Source organism: Anomalospiza imberbis, chromosome 6 (assembly GCF_031753505.1).
Source record: "Anomalospiza imberbis isolate Cuckoo-Finch-1a 21T00152 chromosome 6, ASM3175350v1, whole genome shotgun sequence".
Lineage (NCBI taxonomy): Eukaryota > Metazoa > Chordata > Aves > Passeriformes > Viduidae > Anomalospiza > Anomalospiza imberbis.
In genome coordinates, this window is record NC_089686.1 from 37,060,481 (window position 1) to 37,084,131 (window position 23,651).

Here is a 23,651-nt window from a genome sequence, read left to right on the forward strand (position 1 = left end):
CTTTTAAAAAATACCACATCGTGCATATAACATCACCTTCCAACAGCTTAAAATACTGCTTGAATTAATTAAACCTCATATTAATGCCAAAAGGGGATTACAAAAACTGGCAAGTTGAAATATAAAGCCAGTTTCTGATAGCTAGATTCTTACTTCTCTGCTAGCCACCTCACCAGCTTGCCCTGTAGACAGCAAGTCCTCTACTGTTCCTCTAGTACACTTTCACTCCCATGGAACATTGTGCCATGGTTTTAAATATCAAAATAGTGGTTTGAGAATGTTCCTAAAGTTCACAATATGAGGCAGCAAAGTCCAGAGCAGAATACTTGGGCCTCAAATAATTGTGTTTAGGCATTTTAAGCAACTGTTGATCACAGAAATACTGTTGCTAAATTTCTGCATTTCAATTCATTCAATTGCTCTGCTTCCTTGGCCTCATTCTGTAGTGTTTATTTAAACCATGCAGAGTAAATCTAGCTTCTTCCATAGCCTGGAATGTTTCACACCAGCTTGAAGTAATAATTCATAATTTTTCCATTCCTTCCCTGTCAAGTCTTTACAAAATGTGCTTATTTTAGCATTCAAGGCTGCTGAGAATTCACAGATTCAACTGTAATAAGAGACATTTTCTTGCAGTCCCTCACAGAAGATATAGAGCATACTTTTTAGTTTTATTTGGCCCGGTGAACATTTTTAGATGAAATTCCATTACCCCTTTTTTCTTATCACAGAGATGGAACTTTGCAGCATTTATTCATGACTGTGTATGTGAACTACAAGTAGACACTTTTCTTGTGAGAATCCCCTCTTTCATCCCACATCCAAATAGAGATTTGAAAGAAATCCTGTCTCAGAAATATCCTTGGAAGCACAAATGCTACTGTAAAGGCATTACGCTAAATCCAGACTATTATTTCAAGCTCTCATCAGGAAAATTAGGCATGGAAACTCTTGTTTTAATAGGTCAGATAAACTGAGCTGCAGGGAAGCCTTTAAAACAAAGCTCTGTTCTCAACACTTCATCTACCACAAGATTCATTTCTGCTCACAGACCTGCTATCTCCTCTTACTCCTAAAAATGGATCCATACCTGGGTTTAGCTTGATATTATGCAGGCAGCAAAAAGAAGATGGAAAACCTGATAATTTTTCCCACTCCAGACTTTCAGTTTCCCTTTTCCCATTCTGCATTTCATGCTTTCCACATATTTTACTTTAATTGTAGAATATCTACCCCGAGATAGTCATTAGTGTTTTTATGCTCACTTCCTCAAAATCCTCCTTGAAATCTGCTTCTACCCATTTGTCTTTACAAAACTGTCAGTAAATATAAGGACAGTTATGTTTTTTAACATTTACTGACTGACAATTTCATCCTTCATCCACCCTCTGAAGCTACTTGCTTGCTCCTTCTCTCACCCACCCTTCTTATGCTACTTGTTTTTTCTCCTCCTTTCATTTGTTTTCTTAGTGCAGACCCTTTTAGGACACAGACATTTTGCTTACTAAACACTTTAAAAGCAGATAGCACACTGTGGGCTCTACCTTAATCCACAGAAAAGCACCACCATCTCTCGCCATTGTCAGCAAACTGTGTAGCAAGGGCAGGGACAAAATACATTTTAACTTGCCTACATGGGAGAGAAATGCAACTTGCCAAAGAGCAGGGCTCAGAGAAGGCAGAGAATGCGTGCTTTCTTGCTGAAGACAGATTAACCTCAATAATGTGGGGTACTCCCACATTGCTACCTGTTCATGGAATAAATTAAGATGCTGGGATTATAGGAAGGTTTCTGATGCAGAAAACCTCAGCTCCATCACCTTGCTATCATTTCACAGATTGTTTCGTAGGTTTTGAGGTATAACTATTGCTGCCTACCTACAGAGCAAAGGTCATAGAAAATGGCTCTTCAATTTATAAATCAACTCCATGTATCTGTTTTTTTAACATTTTACGTCTAAACCTATGTGACTAACTTTCTGTAGTTGGATTTTGGTATTTCTGTTTCTGAGGGGTTAAAGAGAGGTCTCTGGATGGATAATTCATCAGGCAGAAACACCAGACATATGGACAACCACATGCTTGCAACTAGTCCTTTCCTTCATCTGATCCACATAATAACCTGCTATATTATGCTTCTGGTGTTACCTTTGTTTCTTGACCTCAAAAGATTCTGCCCTTCCTAAATCTTTTGACTACTATACCTATGCAGAGCGACAAACTTCCTGTAGAAAAGCATTTCTTGACACAAATTACAGGTATCTTCTGGAAGTGAAAGAGCAGTCCATGGACTAGTTAATTTTAACCTGTTACTCTAAAGAAACAGATACCATGAACCATGGTCCATCTCAGCCAATTTCCAAACTCTGAAACAAATATGAGTTTTCCAAAGTCTAAAAAACAAAATCTGAGATGTTACCTGCACAGTGCAGCTAACTCTTTGTTGCAGTTACCTTTCCATTCAATAAATTTTTTCTGATGGATATAATCCTTATGAAACTCTAAGCCTCTCAGGAAGTTATGTGACTTTCCCAGTAGTGGACGCTTGGTCATAATGTCCTGAAACATTTCATACAACTTTCCTGACAAACAAGATGGAGGCTCGATAACAGTTACGTCTTCCTCAGGAGAATGTTTTTCTGAAATAGAGAAGAAACCATGAAATAGAGGAAAAAACAACAGCAATCTACCCTGCCAGACACCTCTGCTGGCTAGCTGCCCTTGTTGTCTTCCTGTGGGTCATTCTCATCCCTGTTTCTTGCAGGCTGCTGGAAAACATGTGCACATGACCCATGTCATTTACCAAAGAGATATTTCGTTTTCTTTAAAGCAGGCATAGTTTTGTGTTTTACTCTTTCAAATAACATACTGGCTTTGTACTTTTGCCCACAAGCAAAAGCCAAGCTTCTCATCTGCAGTAACAGGCAGAGCCATTTAGCAGACCACGAGGAAAGTTTAAATGAAAAACATTTGTACTAACATGAAGCATGCCTCTGGGGAAAAGAGAGAAGAGAAAAGGACATAGCAATCATTCTGATACAGATTAAAATCATGCTGAAAGATCCACAGTGAGGCAACACTTTAGAAACTCTTACCTGTATCTACCATATCTTGGGACCATCGTTCCCAGAATTCATTTGAATTTGAGGACCAGTACAAGCCATCCAGCAAATTCCTAGTAAAGATATTTGTCCAAAGACCTGCAAGTCAAACCACATGGAAAAATTATTGCACTACCACATGTTAACCACTGACTATTGCAAATATCCATGCTACATATTATTAGCCCACCCAACCTGACCCCATCATGACACAACTTAAGCAGCAAGTCTCAGAGAGTTCAAACATGGTGGTGTAAGCACTTCCGTGCTCTTTCTCAGGAGGTAACTACACACAGAACATTCACTGCATAGTACAGAGTAACAAAATAAGAGGCATCAGTCACTCAAATGATGTTGTAGAAAGTTTCCTGTGTACCTGTGAAAGAAAGTAGGCTTTGAAAGCATGGTGAAGCTATGTAAGCCATAAAGGCCTTCTTTAAACTGATTTATTATTTAAACTGATCTAAGACTAATTTTCTTCCTTCTATGCGTGTTTAGTTTCTGTGAAGTGCAGCTGGTCCAGGTTCAAAATAGAATTGGCTCCATCTGTGAGTCTGCTTTTGGAAAAGAACTATCCTTCCTCATTAAACTCTATGCCAGGTACTTACACAAGGAACAAATTTAATCTCTATCAGACTCCACAGTGAAATAAATATGGGGGTTTTATCCTCTACCCTTGTTTTTGGTATCAAAGCTAAAACACTTATAAGGATTTAAAATCTGCCTGGGACAGATGGGTTCCTTTGACTAGCTGCTTTTTCCCTTTCTTCACCTTTGGTGGCAAAATGGCCAGTCAAAGTTGGAGGGCAAAAGGTCTTCCCTCATCCTTATGAGCAGAGAAGATTAGTGACACCATCCTCAAGCCACAAAGCTCGGGTAGCTCCTGCCTTTGTGGCTTGTTCTAGATGACATATTTTATTCTCAGATCCTTCCAATTCTACCCTAGTAATGCTTTGTCTAGAAATACAGTTTATGAAGTTGAAGAGTTGGAGACTAATCAGGGAAGGAATGCTTTTTATTTCCTCAACTTGTCTCTTCCACCATCTTGTTTGGTTTAGACAATGGAACAGGAACCATGCTGCAACTTTCCCAAATCCACCCAGGTGAAAAGGGAGGACAGGAAGAAAGAAGATACACAAAGATCAGAAGTATACAAAAGGGGTAAAAAGCCTATTGATTTAAAGTGCTAAAGCAGAAGTGCTGGCAAGGAGTGTTGTGCCTGTGGCTTGCAAGTATCACACTTTCTACAATGCTGTGATTAACTACATAGCACTGCTATGTCACCTTCCAGATAGCAGATCCGAGACTCTGGCAGCTTCTTCACTCTCCTTCCCATGAAGAACTCGCTGTCAAAATATTCTGAAGGAATGGAGACTCCATATTTTGGTATGGCCACTTCATAAGGAGAGAAATCTGCCCACTCTACAAAGAATTTACATGAGACAGGTTTGCTGCAATAAAAATAAAACCCCAAAACCTTCCCAAGGATCTTGCTTGTCTCAGCAGCTCTGTACTATCCACACATTTGTACTGCAAGCTGCACCATCCACTTCCATACAAACTGAGAGATTATTTGCAACCAAAAGGAACCTGCTTTTTCAATTCAGAAAAGCTCTAACATTAGGTTTATATGCTTAGATATCTATTTCTATATAAAGATTCTGGGGTCGCACTTGCCTCGCTAAATCAAGAGCATCAATTGTACTTCATGCAAGAGTGGTGTGAATTGCAAGGAGTGACTGGCATGAAAGCTCTATTTACCCAAAACTGCCAGTCTACAAGATATAACAAAGCAGCCTGAAGACACATCAACATCACACTAGAAATTACAGTGTGGCATGGATGTGCAGTTTCCTGGCTCAAACTGTCCTGCACAGGCATTACAGTAGAACAGTAGTTATAAACCTAAATAAACATAAGGACTAATTACTTTTCTTTCCAGTATCTACTGCTTTTAACACCTTTTGTTGAATGTGGCCTGTATCCATTCAAAGGATTTCATGTCACACCCATCACAGCAATCATATTCCACTCCATTTTCATACCCTCATCAGCGTCATATTTAGGAAGTGACAACATTTCACAGCACCCCTAGAAACTAAGGAAGCAACAAAGCCATTTTATAGGCATGGTAGGAAAAGATCAGATGATTTGCCCACACTCACTCACAGTGCCTGTTGCAAAAACAGGACTTCGCCACTGATTTTTAATTAATGTCCTGTTTATGGCCTAGGATGTTATCCAGCAGATGTGCTCTTTCTAACCAAGCAGTTTGCAAGAAATATAAACATTTTATTAAAAGATGAACGCTGAATAAGGGCAAGCAACTGATGTATTCCCCTTTTTTTCTCCCCACATACACACCTCCCTCCAAATCCTCTTTAATCCATACCCAGAATCAGAAGAAACTCGAGAAACACCTACCTCTAAATTTGAAAGTACCAAACTTCTCCTCTTTCACATTGAGGACTGCATAGAAAGGCAGTGGGTTTTGTCCATGCTCCAATGCCTTGCGCTGGTCTGTGAGTTTGTACTTTCTTGGCTAATCAGTGAGATAAAAAAACCTCTGTAAGAGCACCTTTTCCTTCATGTTCCTGCATTTTCCTTCCTGGTTGCCTTTTGGGAACCTAGTAACTTCTTCATTAGAATATCCAAGTGCCTTGACTACCTGCATTCCACAGATCTTTACTAAAGTTGAGATTAATATTCACATGAGGACAGATTACTCTAACTTTTAAATGTCAAACTAGAAGCAGACTTTAAAAATCTGACTTTTCAGGGAGGGTGGGGGGTGGGAATTCTTCAGTTCTTTCTGGGAATTTGCCTACTGAAGTTGCTAGCTGTTGGGCACCCTAGGACAGCAGCACCTTCAAATGATTATCTACTCCGAAAAATCCTGGTTACAAGATCCTCTGTCAGAGTCTACAAACCACACTGGCATGGCTCAGTCTCTTTGGATTTGTTACACGCATTACATTGTGTCCTCAAAGAATAAGGCTCTAAAGAAAGTGGTGTTTCCCAAATGTGTAGCAGGACCATGTACCTACCTGTTCATGTAAGAACATCTCCTGAACAAGTGACCACAGAGTTGTAAAAGATGGCACATGTCCTGCTTTTGCCCTTTCAGCAAGTTCCTTGTGATAATATTTCAGATGGTCTATAGACATAAGGTTCAGTTTGCATTTTGTCACTTGCTCTTTTACTGCTTTAAGTGGCCCCTCCAGAGACTTCTGTGACCAGTCAGCATGCTCGTAAAGGTCTGCTAGGGTCCTAAGGAGCGGAAATGTTAGAAAATCACTCATTTATTTAAATGATTTTGGAAAATTTATATATTTACATAATCACTTCAATCAATTAAAGATAATCAGTGAGCCTAAACTGAAGTCATAATTGAGAGCCCACAGTAAAAGCTTCATGAGGGAATTATGTCCACTTGTTAACAATGTAAGTCTGAAAGAGATGCATCTCCCACTGTGTGGAAAAGTAGTCACAGTCATTCCAAATCCAATCTCATTTTCTATACCCACCATGTTGAGCCAGAAGCCCCAGTGAGGTAGGTGACACAGTCCAGGAGATTTAGCTTCTGAAGAGCTAAGAGGTGGCCAAACATAGCTGACATTGCTCTGAGACCTCCACCTGTTGCCATAACAGCTATTACTGGGACCTGTCCAAAACACAAGGATTATCCTCAGAAAGTTACTCCCTTGCTACTTGGAAAAGTCTAATTACAGCTCTCAGAATTTCTTCAGCAGATTCACTGGAGGACAGTGAATTAAATCACCACTTAGCCAATCTTTACCAGTACCTTACTGAAATTAACCTCCAGAGACTCTTAACCCCAATGCTTGGATGAGTTTGAATATGCAGTCATTTTAACCTTCCTTCCTACCTTTGCTCTCTATAATTGGAATTGCAATGATTAAGAATAGATAATTATATTACTTTATTACAAACAACAACAAATTGCAATAAATGCAATTAAAATGGATTAAGAAAGTTTTTTGAATGCTGCTGATTCTTTGAACAGCATTCATTTAATAAATATAATTCCAGTAAGAAAAGAAGTTTTCCCTTAAAAAGTCATCCTGGATCTTGGCAACAAAACATATTTCAGCTTGTTATAAAATGTTCTAATTTTCTTTCTTCACCACAAAAAATGTTTACTTTTTGTAAGAAGTGTGCTGAGAATGAAGAAAGAAAAAAAGTAAGCCTAAAGAAGTGACATTACACTGATTTAATAAGTGTTTATGAGAGGTGAATTTCCAATGCTCTTGCTTTCCTGTTGGTATGTGTTGCCTGACTAGGCTGTACCTAACACAATGCCTCATATCTTGCTGACTTGCAGCACCATACTGTTGGAAACTGTGTTTGAAGAGTGGTATTATTACATCATCGTTATTTGGCCCATTGAAAAGATTGGAGGGATGAATACTTGAGCTGAAATTTTACATGAGTAAGGGGCATGCCACACTGAGAGCTTCTGCTCTGCTGCCATTCAAATCAATGCGTTTGTTAGCAACCTGCAATTACTAGAAATTTCGAGGGAAGTTGTGCCAATCCTAATTCAATAGGCCCACACCCCACGTTGGATTCCAAAGCACAGACCTCATGTCCATGTAGATCTCCTTCCAGATGAAGAACCCTTTTCAGGGCACCAGCAACAACTCTCTTCCTCTTATGCAGGAACTCTTGCTCTCCTTGACACAGATCATACCCTAAGCGCACATCTAGTTTTTCTGTGCTGAAACAAATAAAGCCAGAGGCACAGGATTGGTGTTTAAAATGTATATGGATCTATTTTCAGCAACTGCAATCTAATGAATTCATTAAAAATCCTGATTCCTTTTTCAGATTTATGCAGAAATGTATCTTTCATTTGCAAAGAAATCAACTTCTTTGCTTCTACATGGTCTCTTTATTGTTTCAATGTAAGATTTACTGTCAGCTAAGGATAATAAATATGAAAAACAAAGAAGGGCTTTTGTGTCTTTCAGTCGCTTTGTAAGCTGAATCCTTTCTATTTCTGCTTCATATGATTTTTGAGCAAAGGATGAATTAAACCTAATAATGGGCATTTCATGGGCATTTGTACTGCAGAATTATAAAGAAACTGTACAACGAAAACGATATTCAAATAATTTTTGCTTGTTTCTTGTCTGACACATTATTTTACAATGCAACATTTTGTCTTCCCTAGTTTATACTTCTTTCTCTTGATATCACCAGAGCCACAAGTCTCTTTTCTTAAAAAGAACATTTGTTGTTTGCAAAATGTATGGACTCTGATGTTTCATTATTTCAAATTCTCTTTTCCCTCTGCCTTCTTCCTGGGCCCTTTTTGAAGAAGCCTCCAGTCTTAGTCTTTGATTCTTTGATGCAAAGGACACTCAGTGACTAAGTCCCTCACCATTTGAAACTCTCATAATTTTTTTGCATCTTGGTGGGACTCCTTTGCCCCAAGGACATTTAGCTTTGAACTGTTGTGGTGACTCTTCAATGATGACTTAAATATTGTTATATTTTGCCCCTAGTCTTGTGCATTCCTTATATCTAAATAAAGGATACTCTGTTCTAGATTTCACAGTTCAAAGAGCAATAAAACTTTTAGAGGAAAAAAAAATAAACCAGTCCACTTACCAAGCATTTAGTTGGAGGTACAACTGTAGGGGCACATTCTGTAAACAAAGAGATAAGAGAAGGAGCATGAGTGGAGGGAAAAAGAGGAGGTTTGAATCCAGATTTTCAGTGCCTCCTGAAAAGTCCCACCACTGCCACCCTGCATACTTTTTGGTTGTTGCTTTGGGTTTGTTTGGGTACTTTTGTTTTTTGTTTATTTTTTTTTAATATTAATGTGTTAAATAGTGAGGGGTATTCTACTCTTCTTTCCAGACACAAATTATGAAACACTTACATGTCTTACGGGAAGGGTTACTTTCACTTTATGTCCAACAGGGAGAAATTTCAGTGGTATTGTTAAGGTGTCACTTAAATTGCTGTTGTCATCTTCCTTATCAGAAACTTTCTGTACAAAACAAAAAGCATGGGTTGTATCCACAGAGCAGAAACAGTGCAGTTCTTTGCTGCTTTGGTCACACCAGAAGTAAGCAAGCAGTATGAACAGCAGCACTGTGTAGCGCCCATTACCTGCAGCCTGACTTTTAGAACTGGCTCCCAAGCCTTCACGCAGTGGAAGTAGAAAGTATCGGTGTCCTCTGTCGTCTTCTGTGTTCTCTCATGAGACGCAGGCACGGTAAGCACGAGATTTTTACCCTCTAGTAAAAACAGGTTTATTTAGAGAATAATACTGCTGTTCAGGCAAAAGAGCTAGCAAAGTTGGCAAACTTTTTGATGGAGTGATTTTCTGTGGTAGCTCCTCTGTAAAACTACCCTACCAGCAAGTCTCCTACAGCACAGGACCTGGTACTCCTGCCTGAGTCAGCATCCTCTCTTACTTCCACCAGCAAAGTCTACTGCGTCCAAATGTGATAGCTCCAAGGAAAAGACACAGAGACCAGTTCAGGGCATTTCAATGCATTGCATTTTATTATTTAGACCACATATCACTACCTATATATAATTTAGAACATTCTTGTCTCTGTACTCTAAAATGCCTCTATCTAGGTCTGAATGACTATAATAGGGCTGGTTTGGTCACGTCCTCAGTTCACAGAGAAATTGCCATACCTTTCAAGTATTTCCTGCTTTCATTAATGTCCACGTGCACTTCCAAGCAGCAAACCTCACGGGACTGTAAAAGGCAGAAATGGAAAAGGGTGAAGAAAGCAAATAACACATCTTCTGCAAATAATGAAACATCATGCAGACAACCACCACCTATAACACTGAGCCAACTGAACTGGTCTCAGTGCTGGGAGTGATCCAAGAGAAAATTCAGAGCTCATTATTCCAGGACAGTAGCCCAAGTTGCACTGCTTCAGAGTGTCAATACAGTAGTGCATTATCAGAGGTTGTTAACACATTCAAATTATCCCACAATCAGGAAACTCTGTACAACACACTGGTGCCCAAACACATATATCTAATAATTATTTAGGAAGGGTGGGGAGAAATACCTGATGATGAGTTTCTGTGTATTGTGGCAGTGATTAGCCTGCAAAGCATCTTCTTATTGGCTATGATGTAGGGAAATCATGGATTTATTCCATCCTACCCTCCACCTGAGTCACTCCAGTTCACCTTTAATAACTCATGCCAGGAGAGTTTTCCAAGTCATTTCAGGAACAATGCATGCCAGTCATTGCAACTTTTATGCCTCACACAAAATGAGGGGGAAAGAATAGAATATGTGTTACTTTGCCTCAGGGGTATCAAGAGCTAGCATCTGGGAACCATGCACAGGCTTGGAGGAGTTGGCATGAAGTACTTCGTACTCCTTAGCTGCTGGGCCAGCCCGAGGAGACGGGTAATGTACCACATGCTGACTAACACCAAAACAGGGCTCTATGTTTCAACAACTAAAATAACTCTTTATTAAAAAACTAATTTCCCAAAAAGCTGTTACATTAGGTACCCTTCCAGTCATAAGCACACTGAACATCTACTATTGTCTTCTACAGACCTTTTATAACCTTTGTTTTTCCTGCTAAGTGCCATGCTGTGTTAAGAGAAACACAGTTTTCACTTTGAACACCAATAAATATGGGATTCTGCAAGAGTAACAAACCAGAGCTTGGCAACATATTGTCATCTGTAATAGCTGAGGACTTCAAGGACTCACAGCTGCTGTTTTTTTTATGGAGAGTGCAACAGTTGAGCTGTAACACAAGGGCACTGTCTCATATCTCTGACTTTAAAATTCACACCATGCTCTTATCTATCATGGTAGGTTGTGTTCTTTGTATGAAATGGGGGAAGAGGAGAAGATCAAAATGAAGCAGATGTCACTCCAAGATAAATTATCATGTGAACCTTACCACTAGGACATCATTGGTAATGAGATGCTCTGGAGGGCCAGGACTGAAAAGACAAAAACAAGTAGCAAACAAAAAAAACTGTGTGAATAGCTGGATTTTGGTGTGGTTTTTTTAGGTTTTTAAATAGCAGTTATATGACCTTTCCCACTTGAATATAGGTAAGTTATCATAATTTGTTTTCTAAAAGGCAAAATACATGATCCCATGCTAAGCATGTGAACCAAAATACAGCAGCCAAACAAAAAGAAAGACAGGAAAGCCCATAAAAATACTAATGCCTAAAACTATGTGCTAAGTTACAGCAGAACAAAGGCATATTGGTATATGTGGAATCATGTCCTGCTATTAACAAATGACCATATGACTTGGGGAAAGCAAAGACTGCTATTAATGTGTTCTGCAAACATTTATTAGGAAAGACATTTCTGACTAGTTCATATTATACATTATGGCTGATCACAAATGAATGGCAAATAAGAATTAGCTCCCACTGTGCTATATGTAGGACTGCAAAACACAGAGGTAAGCAATGAAAAGTCTTTGTCCCAGATATTTTACCTTGTAAGACCTTGGTCTGTCACTGAATGGATGTGGTTATTTAATTACATGAGTAATCTGTAGAGTCTACTAACAGCATCTTTCACTAAGGCAAATATTCCAACACCTCTATGCTACACACATGCATAAATGCTTTCATATATCTGAAAGGGCCATTGAGATTATGTAGTACATAATCTTTCTATGTCCAGGGTATTTTACCAAATACCACTTCCAGGCTTAAAACTTCTATTTCAACTGTAAAATGTATTTAAATAACTAGGTGTGATTTCTAAGGATGGTCATCGCCCAAATGCCTTAAAACTTGAATGGTGAAAGGTGTTCCTCTTATTTCTAGTCTGAATCCAGTTTCCAAGCACTGCTTCTCATTGTGACCTTTTTTATATATGATTGTGACTGCTTCCACAGTTGCAGGAGATGATTACCATCTTCATATGTGATACCATCTCTTAAGGTACCTCTCACAGGTAAATTAAATACATTTTCTTCACATTCTTCACTGTGGGAGAAATTAACCAAGAACACAAATGATTTTTTTTTCTGAAGTTTCCTCATGTTTAAGAATAAGAAGTCTTATTTGGCTTGGCTTACTTACACTTCCTCACTTACTTCTCCTGATCATGCAAGTTAGCCAGTTTTCACTGGACCTTTTTTTTTTTTTTTTTTTTTTTTTTTGCTAATGCTGAACTCAAATATTCCAGAATATGTAGTTTAGGGGGTTCTCTTCAACCAAGTCTGTAAAGTTTATCTCATGGGACTTGTTCTTCTGCAGACAATGCTGATTACCTGATTACCGCTTTGAGGGGGATAGTCTTATTTTTATTATTTGTTGAGTGTATGTTTTTTCAGTTTAACTAAGCTATTACTTAATGGGTGACTTTTCTAGTACTGTCTACATAACTCCAAGTATACATTGTTATAATAATATAATACAAGACAAGTTTTATGGTCTCTGAAAAATTCCATAATGTTCTAGGCATTGTTCAATTATTATAAACAATTTGAACAGCACTCCCATTAAGTTGCACATGCCTCTTGTGTAAAAGTTATCACATTGTGACAATTTTACTACATTTCCAGGATCTAGATATACAGGTTCAACAGAACTTTAAGATTTGTATGAAATATACTGAAAGGTGGAATTAGCTAGGGAAGTTAAGGTAAAAAAAAAAAAGTTTGAAACTGTAATTTAGGTCCACTGCGGGGCGAAAGAGCTGGAAGAAGTTTCTCATCCTCGGAGGTATTGTTGCTCCCTGGCAGATCTACACCTTTTAGCTTTGGAATTTTACTCACACTCTTTCCATCCAGAATTCCACTTCCAAACTTTCCCATTTCTTAGAGCAACTCTCTGTCTAAAAAGAAATGGGTAAAATAAATATAGATTATTGAAGGCTGCAAGAATTTGGCAGCACAGACACACCTAAAAAGCACTTCAAGGTCTGACATCTCTTCTGCAAATGATACCAAAAAAGTTTGGGTTTGTGTCTTTCCAAAGCTGAAATTGCAACAGAAACCACAGACTTGTGTAAGGTACATAAGATTAATAATCTCCTATTGTGTGATATGTAGAATTATACATATTTCCCTCTCTGACTGAGAGTGAGAGCTTGACTGAAAAGGAAAGATAATGGCTCTCTGCAAGATAATGTGTATAAGGGAAAGGCATCGAAGCCCAGCAACAAATGTCACTAAGACCAGAGACATTTTCATATACAAACCATTTAAAGCACACTTGAACTGAACCCAGAATAGATGAATTGGGCAAGTGACTGAAGTGGTTATTGAATCATTGTATTTCCCAGTGACTCACCCACTGGCTGAGAAGTGCACAGCACCAGCCAGCAGGGTCACAAGGAAAATCCATGTTACAGCTTTCAGCATGTGGGAAGTAGCTGTTTTTATGGACTGTCTCCCTCCTGTAATAAGTGTGTAGCAACACCTCAGCAACAGCTCAGACAAGCCCAGGAATTGTTGCAGACCTATCCCAGCTTTGTTTACTGGGCAACTCTCTTTCATGGGTTCCTTAATAAAATACCAAAGATGTTAGCAGGACAGACGTTCCTTTACTATGGGCTAGAGGAATCTGAATCAACTAGAAGGAAACCCAGCATGAATACCAACAGGCAAAAAAAAGCCTGAAAGAACCATTTCATCCAAGTGATGAGTGAATTGTTTTCATGTTTTTAATAAATAAGTTGCCATTTATGAGGAAATTTCCCCCAAGCGTGGCAAAAATGGGATAAAACTGAAAGGTAAGCAAGTTTTTTTTTTTTAATTCTAAAGGATACAAATTATTATTTACAGATGCTTCCTGTTAAAGTATGTTGCCCCCAGAGAGCATGAGACAGAAGCTGCTTCATTTTCTGAATTTGTAAAAAGAGATTAATGAAGTCACAAAAATACAGCAAAATTATATCTGTTTTGATGAGGTATTGATAATGATATATAAGGCTACCTGTTCATGAAGATCCAAACCCTACTTAACATGGAATACAATGTGGACAACGAGGTCTTGTTGATCTCTCCCTGTGTTTTCAGCCCTTACCTCTGATTTCAAAGCAAATGTCTCGCGGATTGTCTCCCCAGGCCTGATTCTAGCAACATTAAAAAGAACTGTGAACTGCATATCATCTTTGGTGAGTGCATCTTCATCACACACTGCCAGTTCTAAAATGTTCTGGTAGTAGAAAAAATAAGAACACTTATTGAGCTTCTGTTCGACAGAAACAAAAAAAATTATTACAGATTTTTGCAACAGTTTCACTAGCAGAGCAGTAAGAATAAAAAAACATGTCCTTTCCTTCGGTAGTCTGCTAACGTAGAACATTATTACTCCCAATCTTGGGAAACTTGTGAAATGGAAAACAACTACCTATAACAGAGGTTCCCACTCTCCTGAGACAGAAAAGATGCCAGTGCTCTGCACCCCACTGATAACCCACCCAAAGAACACACTTAGTTTCTTCATTCCCAAATTCCACAATTTAGGGAAGGATTAAATTTGTTGTCTACACCACAGCAACTTCTCTACTCTTCCCTTAGAACCAGTGCAGGGAAAGCTCTTTCAAAGTTAGCCATGCCAAAGCAGTAGAGAAACATGCTACAATAGTGCTTATTTCGCTCAGGTGACAACAAAAGGAGTCTGGACTAGCTTAGATACAGGCATTTACATCACCAATGTCTGTAAACAGCTGAGAAAAGTACTACTTCTTATGTCGACTGTTCTGTGCAAACCAGTCTGTTGAGCAAGTGTTTTCTTAAGTTATTTAGCACAGTTGATCAACATGGTGTCTACTGAGGATTCCCAGCTATTCAAATTGGTGAAAATTCTGGTTTTTTACTACCTCAACTTCTCTCTGGATCCTAAAGTAGAAAGTCTCATTCCAGACAGGGTTGTCAGAATTCTTGATGGTTTTGGTCTGGAGCTTCCCAGGTGAAGCAGACGGCAGCCACAAGCGTACATAGCAGTCTGATGCAGTCACTGCAGCAGAGAAAAATTAAAAACCTGATGCCAATGTTATAGAGGAACAGTAGGGCTAGGCCATAATCCTGCAGATTAATAAATATTACTACTTTTTTTTTTTAATTAGTAATTAGATCACCCTTTGGAAACAACCAAGGAAAACCGTCTATTTCCTGAGTAACTACAAACTGCAAATGTACACATGCACACACAAAGTACACTAAGAGCCACGTTTCCCATGGGAGGAGAAGAGGAAAGTGGACTATGCCCATTGACCATTCCTCAGGCTTAGTCCTTACAATTCCAGCCAATGATGTTAAAAAGTTAAACTGAAACTACAGCTGGTTCCACAAAGAGCTGTTAGGATGATTACAGGAAAGGAGAACACATATTACAGCAGAGATCAGAGTCTGGTTTGGTCAGTTGAGTCACACAAACATGCGAAGGGGACATAATGGCTGTCTAGAGGTGTTAGGCACCAGGCAAGATGATCTGTTGCAGCTCAAGGCCAGCATGGGCCCAAGAGCTGGAGGACACAAGCAGATTGGAAATCTTCATTTCACTTCCATCCTAAATCTATTCCTTATGGTTAGTGCAGTCAGTGCCTCGAGCAGCCATCCTTTGGGGAGAGCCAGGGTGGGGAAGCACATTTACTTTGTGAAGCTTGGCAACGGTGTGAAAGGAAATCTCCAGGGTGATGTCTTTCAGAGCTGGAGTCAGGACTTGATGGAAGATTTCTACTGCAGCCCGAGATGCCTAAATACTTCAGACTGGTATCAAGCAGTGAATAACATTGCCCCGCAAGGTTTTGGCACGAGAGTGGAACTGTCCCTTCAATAGAGTAGATAGAAGAGATCATTGGAACTCAGAAATACAGGCCTTGTCACACTAACACTTTTCTAGTGTCCACCTCTGGATGATGCTACGTGGCATTTGCCACTGGAGCACAGGATGCCTTTGGCAGGCAGTTACTCAACTGACAGGGGATACACTCCCTCTGGTCTCTCTCACATCCAGGCTCGGCCCTGCATGGCAAGGCACAGATATTCTCAGCTGTAACTGAAGTAATTCATTGCAAAGTGTTGGTTTTTGGTTTGTGTTTTTCTTTGCTTAGTGAGTAATTTTTCACTAGAGGAGTACACAGGCCAGAAGTTTCAAAACTGACACAAAGCAGCTCAATGCATCTGTCCTAAATGAGGAACTCATTGGAGACCTCTGCAAAAATGGCAGCTGAATAGCTGGTCCACAGCACACCTGGAGAAGGAGAAGGAGCTGTGAAGGGGAGATAATGAGTTAAAGACACTTGGACATAAAAGTACACAGAAAAGTCTGTTTTGCCTGCAGGCTCATCATGGGCTTAGAATTGGATCTGCAGAGGTCCTCCTTAACCAAAACTATCGATATAATTTATTGTAACTGGTCAGCAAATATATTGAAAGATAAGGTATTTTAGAAGGCTTGAAATTCTCTAATTTACCTTTGATTATTGTGTATAATTGGTACATTTCATCAAAAGGTCCCTAAATTCACAGCCTGTGTGCCAAAATTCCTGCCCAAGCAGATTCATAGATTGCAGTGTCCTAATGAAGTCTACCTTCCCTTCTTGGCCCAGAAAATTAATCTGAGTGTCTTGTTTTCTACCAGTTCCCTGAAATGCCATGAGAGATGTACTCCAATCTAATGATACCTGAGACATTTGATCTAATTATAGCCCTGGCATTAGTATTACTACTGCTGTGTTTTACGTACGTTGCTTGCATACCTTCAGAACTTAAGAATATTGCTCACTGTGTAAACTCTGGAGGTGACTAAAAAAAATCAAACCACAACTCACACAGGTCTCTTGACTTGATGTTCTTAGCTTGTATGATTCTTACAGAAAGCATGTGGATGGGGCAAAACTTCATCTGCAGAGAAAACAAATGCAATAATTTGATCAGCTCAGAATACAAAAACCAGATGTATTTTGAACAGTACAGGGGACAGTCTGCCCATGTCTGTTTGAAGTGAGGTGAGCACCCTCAAGTGGAAGTACACCACACTGAGATGAAAACACAGTGGCACACTGGGCTGTTTGCTAAGGAGCTCGAGTAAATGAAGACTCAGAGAGAAACCACGGGCTCAGACAATGGTATGGAAAGCTTTCTTCGTCACCCCAGAGGCATTTGTTTTCAGGTAACCTGATGCATGTATGGCCAGTGATGGTTGTACTGCCAATACCCCAAGGGTCCCGTGCCACCGTAGGTCAGAACGGGGCCTTTGGAAAGCGATATTAGGAATTGCAGCTGCCTGCCCAGGTCATGGCACAGGTGACCTACCTAGGCCAGGACATGGTACGTACCAAAATGCACTATAGACTTCTGACTTTGTATCGGAACTAAGATTAAATTTCTGTGATGCTCATAAGTAGGGCAAGCTCACCAAATGGCTCTGCTGACTTTGAGGGAACAGACCACAGGCCCAGCAGAGACCCTTCAGACAAAATAAAAACTGCTCTGCTTTGCAGGTATGATATCACAGAATTCCATATCATTATGCATCCTGAAAATACCTAATGGGAATGGAAGCACTTCACTTCCAGACATGAGATTTATTTCTATCACAGGCAGGCTATCATTTTAACACTATTTCAAGTTACTTGTTCCTAACTCTTAACAGTTAAATCTTTCCAGGCTAAGCTATTTGGAAATACTTACCATTTTCAAAAGATGTTCTGGTAAGCATGAATGAACACATATATAAATGTAACAATCTTAATAACAGAAGCAGGGAAAATACTTACATCTTTTTTTTAATTGATACATTTAAAGTTCCTTTTAATTTTCTGTTAGGTTTATTTTTTGGGGTTTTTTGCATGCCATACTAGCATGGTTTGTCAGCAACATTAAGTAATAATAACATGCAGTTATTACAGTCCCAATACAACTAATAAATTAAAACTTAAAGCTTAAGCTACCAACTGAAATAATATCTTTATTTGCCTAAACAGGGAATCTCATCACATTGTCACTAAATAATTTGACAATTTTATTTTGAAAGTTAGCACCATGACTAATTTTCCTGACAAAGAAATCACTAACTCTGTAGATAGAAACTGTTGGGCAAGGAGGAACCTCTCTACAGAAAGAGTCACTCACAACAGTTAATCTCAGTTAAATTTCTTTTAAAATGAGGTGGAGACTATTGGACATGTTCATTGGAGATGAGAATAGCCTGCATTCAGTTTCATTCAGGCTTGTTTAGAGGTAAACTACATTACATAAGATGGATATCATCTGAACTGTGAATTAGCATGTTGAAATAAAAGCTTAATATTAAATTTTATTATGTCACTTAAAAGTTGCATACTTTTTAAATTCAGATTTACATTTAAGAGCTGCCCCGACCAGAGAAACCCTATAAAAACCTTATAAAATCACTTTGGTCTGTCTCTTGTCTTGTATAAAAATACAAAGCAAATTTGTTTTTGTGTGACAAGAACTCCTTCTGGTATGTTTTCCTCCAAATCTAAAACTGACATATTTAAAACTTTCTTAGTTTAATGCATTGTGGACATTACAAGTTCTAATTGGGACGCCTCCATATTATTCCAGTGGCCACTGAAAGAATTTTACTCAATTGTCCTGTGCAAATAGTTATTTATCATAGAACTACCGGCTGGAACACTCACTCAGCACTCTTAGTGGTTTTCATTTACGTGAATTATTGGATTATGTAGACAATTACAGAGGTGACTAGTTTTAATTAATATGTTAATTCTTAGTCATTTTGTAATCAACTTCTCCCTTGCTCAACAGAAGCCCAAACCATTCATGGAATCTGCCTGCACTGAAGAAACACATTGGCATAAAATTTGCTTTGAAACTTTTCGTGATGAAAACTTCCTGACTCCTTATAAAAATGGTGCATCTGCAGGTCAACTTCAGAGTACTCTCAGATGTGACAGATGTCATGTTTTCATCCTCTGCCACTACAGCCAGAGTGCCTCACTCCTCCTCCCTTCCCCTTCCAACAGCAATCACTTTCCTTAAACATGTCAACATTTGCCAAACAACAGAATCATGAAAGGTGACTTTTCACTCCTCCTGATTCGGTGCAGCTTAGTCCTGGTGTTATTGCAGGATAAAAGGTAAACAGATTCAGATGAGAAAGTGTGGCCATAATAAACCCTGAGGGCTCTGTAAATCCCACAAGGAAGCCAGAAACAATCGCTCTCCCAAGACTGCAGTTACTCCAACCTGTGATAACCATTCAGAAATGGGCTAATTCCTTTTGTCATCAGATAAAGGCAGAGCTAATTTTCTTCAACAACAGTCCAGAGAACACTCCTAAGGTCTGATTTGGATGGTCTAAAATAACATCTTTGCCTGAAAGTGCTGGTACGCCAGAATATCCTTCTATGAAAAATAATTACAGTTAGAGGTACCATTTGCTATTTTCATAACATGAAAAGCAACATGTAATTCACAATTAATGCAACTTGATGAGTGCAGACACCCTACCCAGACAGCCCTTGACAGACTTGCAGCTGTATTGGTCTTGTTGGTTTTAGTTCACTTCCTTGGGAGAAACATGGTTTCTTGCACAGGCATGCAGAGAGCAACAAAACCCCTCTGTAAATATCCAGAGTCAAAGGCAGCTTTCCCAGAAGCACATCATTCTATTTTTGCTGGGAAATTACTAGTGTGACACTGAGGCAAACAGAATGCAGGATTCAGCTACCTATGTATTGCTGCATCCTAAGCAATAACACTCCAGGCCAATAAATTGTAACATCTCCAGAGTACCAAAGGGAAGGCTAAAACTTGGGGAAAAAAAAAAAAAAAAAAAAAAAAAAAAAAAAAAGAAACCAACAAATTTCTTTTCACTTGACAGTATTTAGCATTAAACTAGATTTCTGTACTCTTGCACTCTTGTACAGATTTCTGTACTCCTAGCTTTGAGAGAGTCATTTCTGTTTAAAATACAGAAGAGTCAGTAATCAGGAGATAAAACTAGCATGTCAGAATTGCCACAGCTGTATCAAACCTTAGCAGACTGAAAATTCACATCTCTTGCCACCATCTCCTTGATTGTAATAATACATTCTCACTGACTTCCTACCATAGGAATGTTGATCAGCTTTGGAAGGACACATAAATCTTTTGTTTACAGGCAATTAGTCACTTAAGGTTTCATTACAAAAAGACAACCTTGAGCATATGAAATCTTCTCAAAGCTCATAAATATTGAGGAGCCTACAAAAACAATCTGTGGATGGCAGTAATAAAATAAAAACATACCAAGGACTCATATGTTTGATTTCAGTCTTTATTGCCCCTCCATGCTGCTACTAGAAGATCATCTCATGGCTACCTTCAGTAGAAAGTCAGTATTCTAGGGAAGTTTCTGCAGTCTGGGAACCTCATCCCATAACTCCCTGTTCTCTTCTTCTTTTTTTAAAAATAAGTCCTTGGTTTGTACATGTAGGAAGGCTGATTGGAATGTCAGTGTTTCACTCTCCCTGCACCAAGCTTAGGCAGCTCTCTGAGCAGAGTTATTACCAAAGGATAACGCCAAATTATATTAAGCTTTAGATGAGGATTTTGCCGTCTTCTGACATTTTGAAAATAGCTGTAGGATTTGTCATTCAGCTTTATACATATGTTTCAGACATTAATAATTACCTTCTTTCATGGACTACTTCTTTCTCCAGTAGTGTACTAGAAGCTGTACAATATCTTGCCTACAAGATCTCACGCCAAATGTAATTATTTGGCATATTCATACCATTATTTTATGTTAGATACTGAGTATTTGGTCCAACTACAATTTGGCAATTTACCAAATTGAGATTAAATCTATAAATGTATAAACTATAAGAAAGTTTAATTACCAGCCGAATAAAGCACTCTCTTCAACTAGATCTCTAACATCTAGTATGGGCTATTAGCCCTTCCATCAGTGAGAACACTGCTAGAAATTTATCTTTCCAACCAGATGCCTACTTTCATTAAAATAAAAGGATGAAAAGTTCTAGGGGAAAAAGTGACTGACTGAAGAAATATACAAAACTATGGGAGTCTCATTTGGCTTGGGCATCACAATTGTCCCAAATTTTATCATTGGATGTTGAACAATTAGTGAGGAAATCTAATTCACCTTACAAACATATACTGTAATGTCATGTAATCACTGATGGATTACTTCAAGAATCATTGTGGATTTGGGATGTATCTCCTGTTCATATCTATCAGTCACTTCCTTACACATATGAGTGGGTCCCTGGGGTCTTTGTATTGACAAAATTTCTGAGCATTTTGTCAGATGAAAATTATTCCATATTCCACAAAATAAAGCTTCTAAGGAGGGATTATTCTTGTTTGAGCAGAAGAAAAGACATTGTTACAAATATGAGAAGTTGTAAATTAATACTGACAATCACTTCTGTGTACTTTGGTAGCTCTCTTAAAGTGCAAAAAACTCACTGGGAGATTAGGAGATCTTCCTAGATAGTTCAAAGTATCCACACATTTCTAAATATGTGGGAGTTTTAATGTAAAAGAAAAAAAACCCACAAAACCACTCTGTTCTTATTTCCATATCTATTTACCAGCTTATACACACTGAAACACGTGCTTACCTGACACAAAAGCAGAGCTACCTGCGGTACTGAATTAATCTCTTTCCTTGGGAACGGAAGCTTTCTGACCCGAAACTATGCTTGCACTCAAACCTTTTGGCAGTGGTGCCTATTAACCAGGAGTCTATCTGTACTCATGGAACAGCAGTTGCAGCATTGGGATGAAATGCAAGAACTTTGTTATTGAAACTTTCCAGATAAAATTATACCTGAGCTATCTACCCATCTATCAGCTCCAGAACTGTCTTACTAGATACAACACTGATGTTTAAAACCGATAGATAATATTAATGGCTACAATAGAGAGATATGTCTGGATCTAACTGGTAGATGGACTAGATAAAAATTTTATCCAGAAAGTACATGGCATTTTCAATTCTCTGCCTGAATGCTTGAATATTTGAAATCTATCCCTTGAGCTACTGATATTTTTCTAATCTTTAACTTTGCCTGCAAATATTACCATGGCACAATTATTAATCTCTATAGGCAGTAGCATGTAACATTGTTTCTCACTATATTCTAAGCCCATGAATGCTCATATTTCTTTTATTTGTTGCAAAATTTGACAAAGGGTTTGATACATAAAGAATGAGATCTGTAAATAATTAATACCTTGCATTCAGACACCATGCCCATTATTTTTTTAAGACACACATGAGAAAAGAATTTTCAGCTAATAGTTCTGTTGATTTATATAAAACCCACCAGTTAAAATCTCTGAATGGAACTTAGTATTTGAAAACTCAAGTCCAGACATGAAATACTTGGAATTGCAAAGGCTGTAAACATTACGTTAAAAATAGCTAGATCTAAACAGGTCAAACAGGTCATCAGATGTCTCCCCTGCAGCTAAAGTAATATAGATTATGCTTTGTTGCTAGATAAAGCTGTTGGTTTATTTCAGCTGGGGCAAGCGATGAACATGTGCTATCCAAAGAAAAGCACGCAGGAGGGCTAAAGCACTTTCATTTTACGGGAGGTAAACTCTTCAAGAGCAGCCTCCTCTTCCTTCACGGACTTCACCCCGGCACGTACACCAACGGTAAAAGCAAAGCACCCCATCTGCTCCGTGTTTTCACGGAAGCTCGCTTGCGTATCAGTTACTGTGAGGTAAAAGAGGAGAGCAGCGAGTCTGCAAAGCTCAGGATGCCCCTGCCACACCACAGCAGCCTCTGCATCCCAGCAGATGCACGGAGGAGGGAGTTTGCTGGGGAGAGCTGGAGCAGAGAGGCCCAAGAGCGAGGTGCCAGGCCACAGCGCAGCGCGGGGCTGCCACTCTCTTACCTTGGCTGGTGGGCTCCCCATGGCACGCAAGATGGCGGCAGCGACCGAAACCCCAACTTGGTTAACAGATCTGTCACCTGACAAACACGCGGGCAGCTTGTTGTGCTGCTGCTGCTGCTGAAATAACCTGAAGGACACACGTAATTTATGCAGGTGCCGAGCTCCACCCTCTGCCTCCTCTGTGTGGAGGAGAGCCTGCCTACCTCTGAGAGGGAAAGATCTGCAATGTCAGAGGTGAGCAGAAAGGCTGACACTTCTAGTATTTCTCACAATTTGCTATTGGCCCAACCTCCTCCAACCAGGTTTTTGGGTTGATTCTGACATGTTCAGAAAGTCTTCCTTCACTCTAACCTCTTCCACATATCTAGTTGTCTGGTAGGAAACCAACCCACTTCCAAGTGCTCTTTTCAACTTTTCCTAGGAAACCAACCCACTTCCAAGTGCTCTTTTCAACTTTTCCTATAATAGGAACTCAATTCGTTCCCAATATATTATTGTGAATCTTACTGACAACCAGCAGTAAATCACGACTCCTCAGCTGGAAGCACCTACTGGCTGATCACCTGGCCAGGGCAGAGATGTTGGTGAAATTGAGATAAATATTGGCAGAGAAAGGGAAAGCTGCATGCCTTTTGGGCTTTTTCCCTCTACCTGCTACTTATATGAATATGATAACTTGACACTTC

At 39.1% G+C, this 23,651-nt stretch overlaps 1 protein-coding gene and 1 long non-coding RNA gene across 6 annotated transcripts in view; one reads left to right on the forward strand and one right to left on the reverse strand.

The window, feature by feature from the left end:
- Positions 1-23,306, reverse strand: part of PLA2G4B (phospholipase A2 group IVB) — a 30,486-nt gene extending 7,180 nt beyond the window's left edge. Inside the window, exons 1-18 of one of the 5 annotated variants that reach the window (XM_068193440.1) lie at positions 22,966-23,305; positions 16,891-16,963; positions 15,711-15,887; positions 14,938-15,074; positions 14,139-14,270; positions 12,887-12,945; positions 11,036-11,078; positions 9,786-9,849; positions 9,246-9,373; positions 9,013-9,123; positions 8,739-8,776; positions 7,707-7,842; positions 6,629-6,765; positions 6,149-6,371; positions 5,526-5,643; positions 4,386-4,523; positions 3,096-3,200; positions 2,454-2,639 (exon numbers count right to left, since the gene is read on the reverse strand). In XM_068193440.1, the coding sequence (XP_068049541.1) occupies positions 2,454-2,639; positions 3,096-3,200; positions 4,386-4,523; positions 5,526-5,643; positions 6,149-6,371; positions 6,629-6,765; positions 7,707-7,842; positions 8,739-8,776; positions 9,013-9,123; positions 9,246-9,373; positions 9,786-9,849; positions 11,036-11,078; positions 12,887-12,945; positions 14,139-14,270; positions 14,938-15,074; positions 15,711-15,887; positions 16,891-16,963; positions 22,966-22,986 (2,026 nt within the window). In that variant the 5' untranslated portion in view covers positions 22,987-23,305. Of the gene's footprint in view, positions 1-2,453; positions 2,640-3,095; positions 3,201-4,385; positions 4,524-5,525; positions 5,644-6,148; positions 6,372-6,628; positions 6,766-7,706; positions 7,843-8,738; positions 8,777-9,012; positions 9,124-9,245; positions 9,374-9,785; positions 9,850-11,035; positions 11,079-12,886; positions 12,946-14,138; positions 14,271-14,937; positions 15,075-15,710; positions 15,888-16,818; positions 16,964-22,965 lie in introns of those variants that run through there. The other 4 variants (XM_068193443.1, XM_068193444.1, XM_068193441.1 and 1 more) reach the window with 4 other exon arrangements.
- On the forward strand, positions 3,318-4,581 carry LOC137475772 (uncharacterized). Its single transcript, XR_011000070.1, has 4 exons — positions 3,318-3,489; positions 3,570-3,701; positions 4,160-4,262; positions 4,393-4,581. It is a non-coding gene; the product is annotated as an uncharacterized lncRNA (long non-coding RNA).
- Positions 23,307-23,651: the final 345 nt, after the last annotated feature.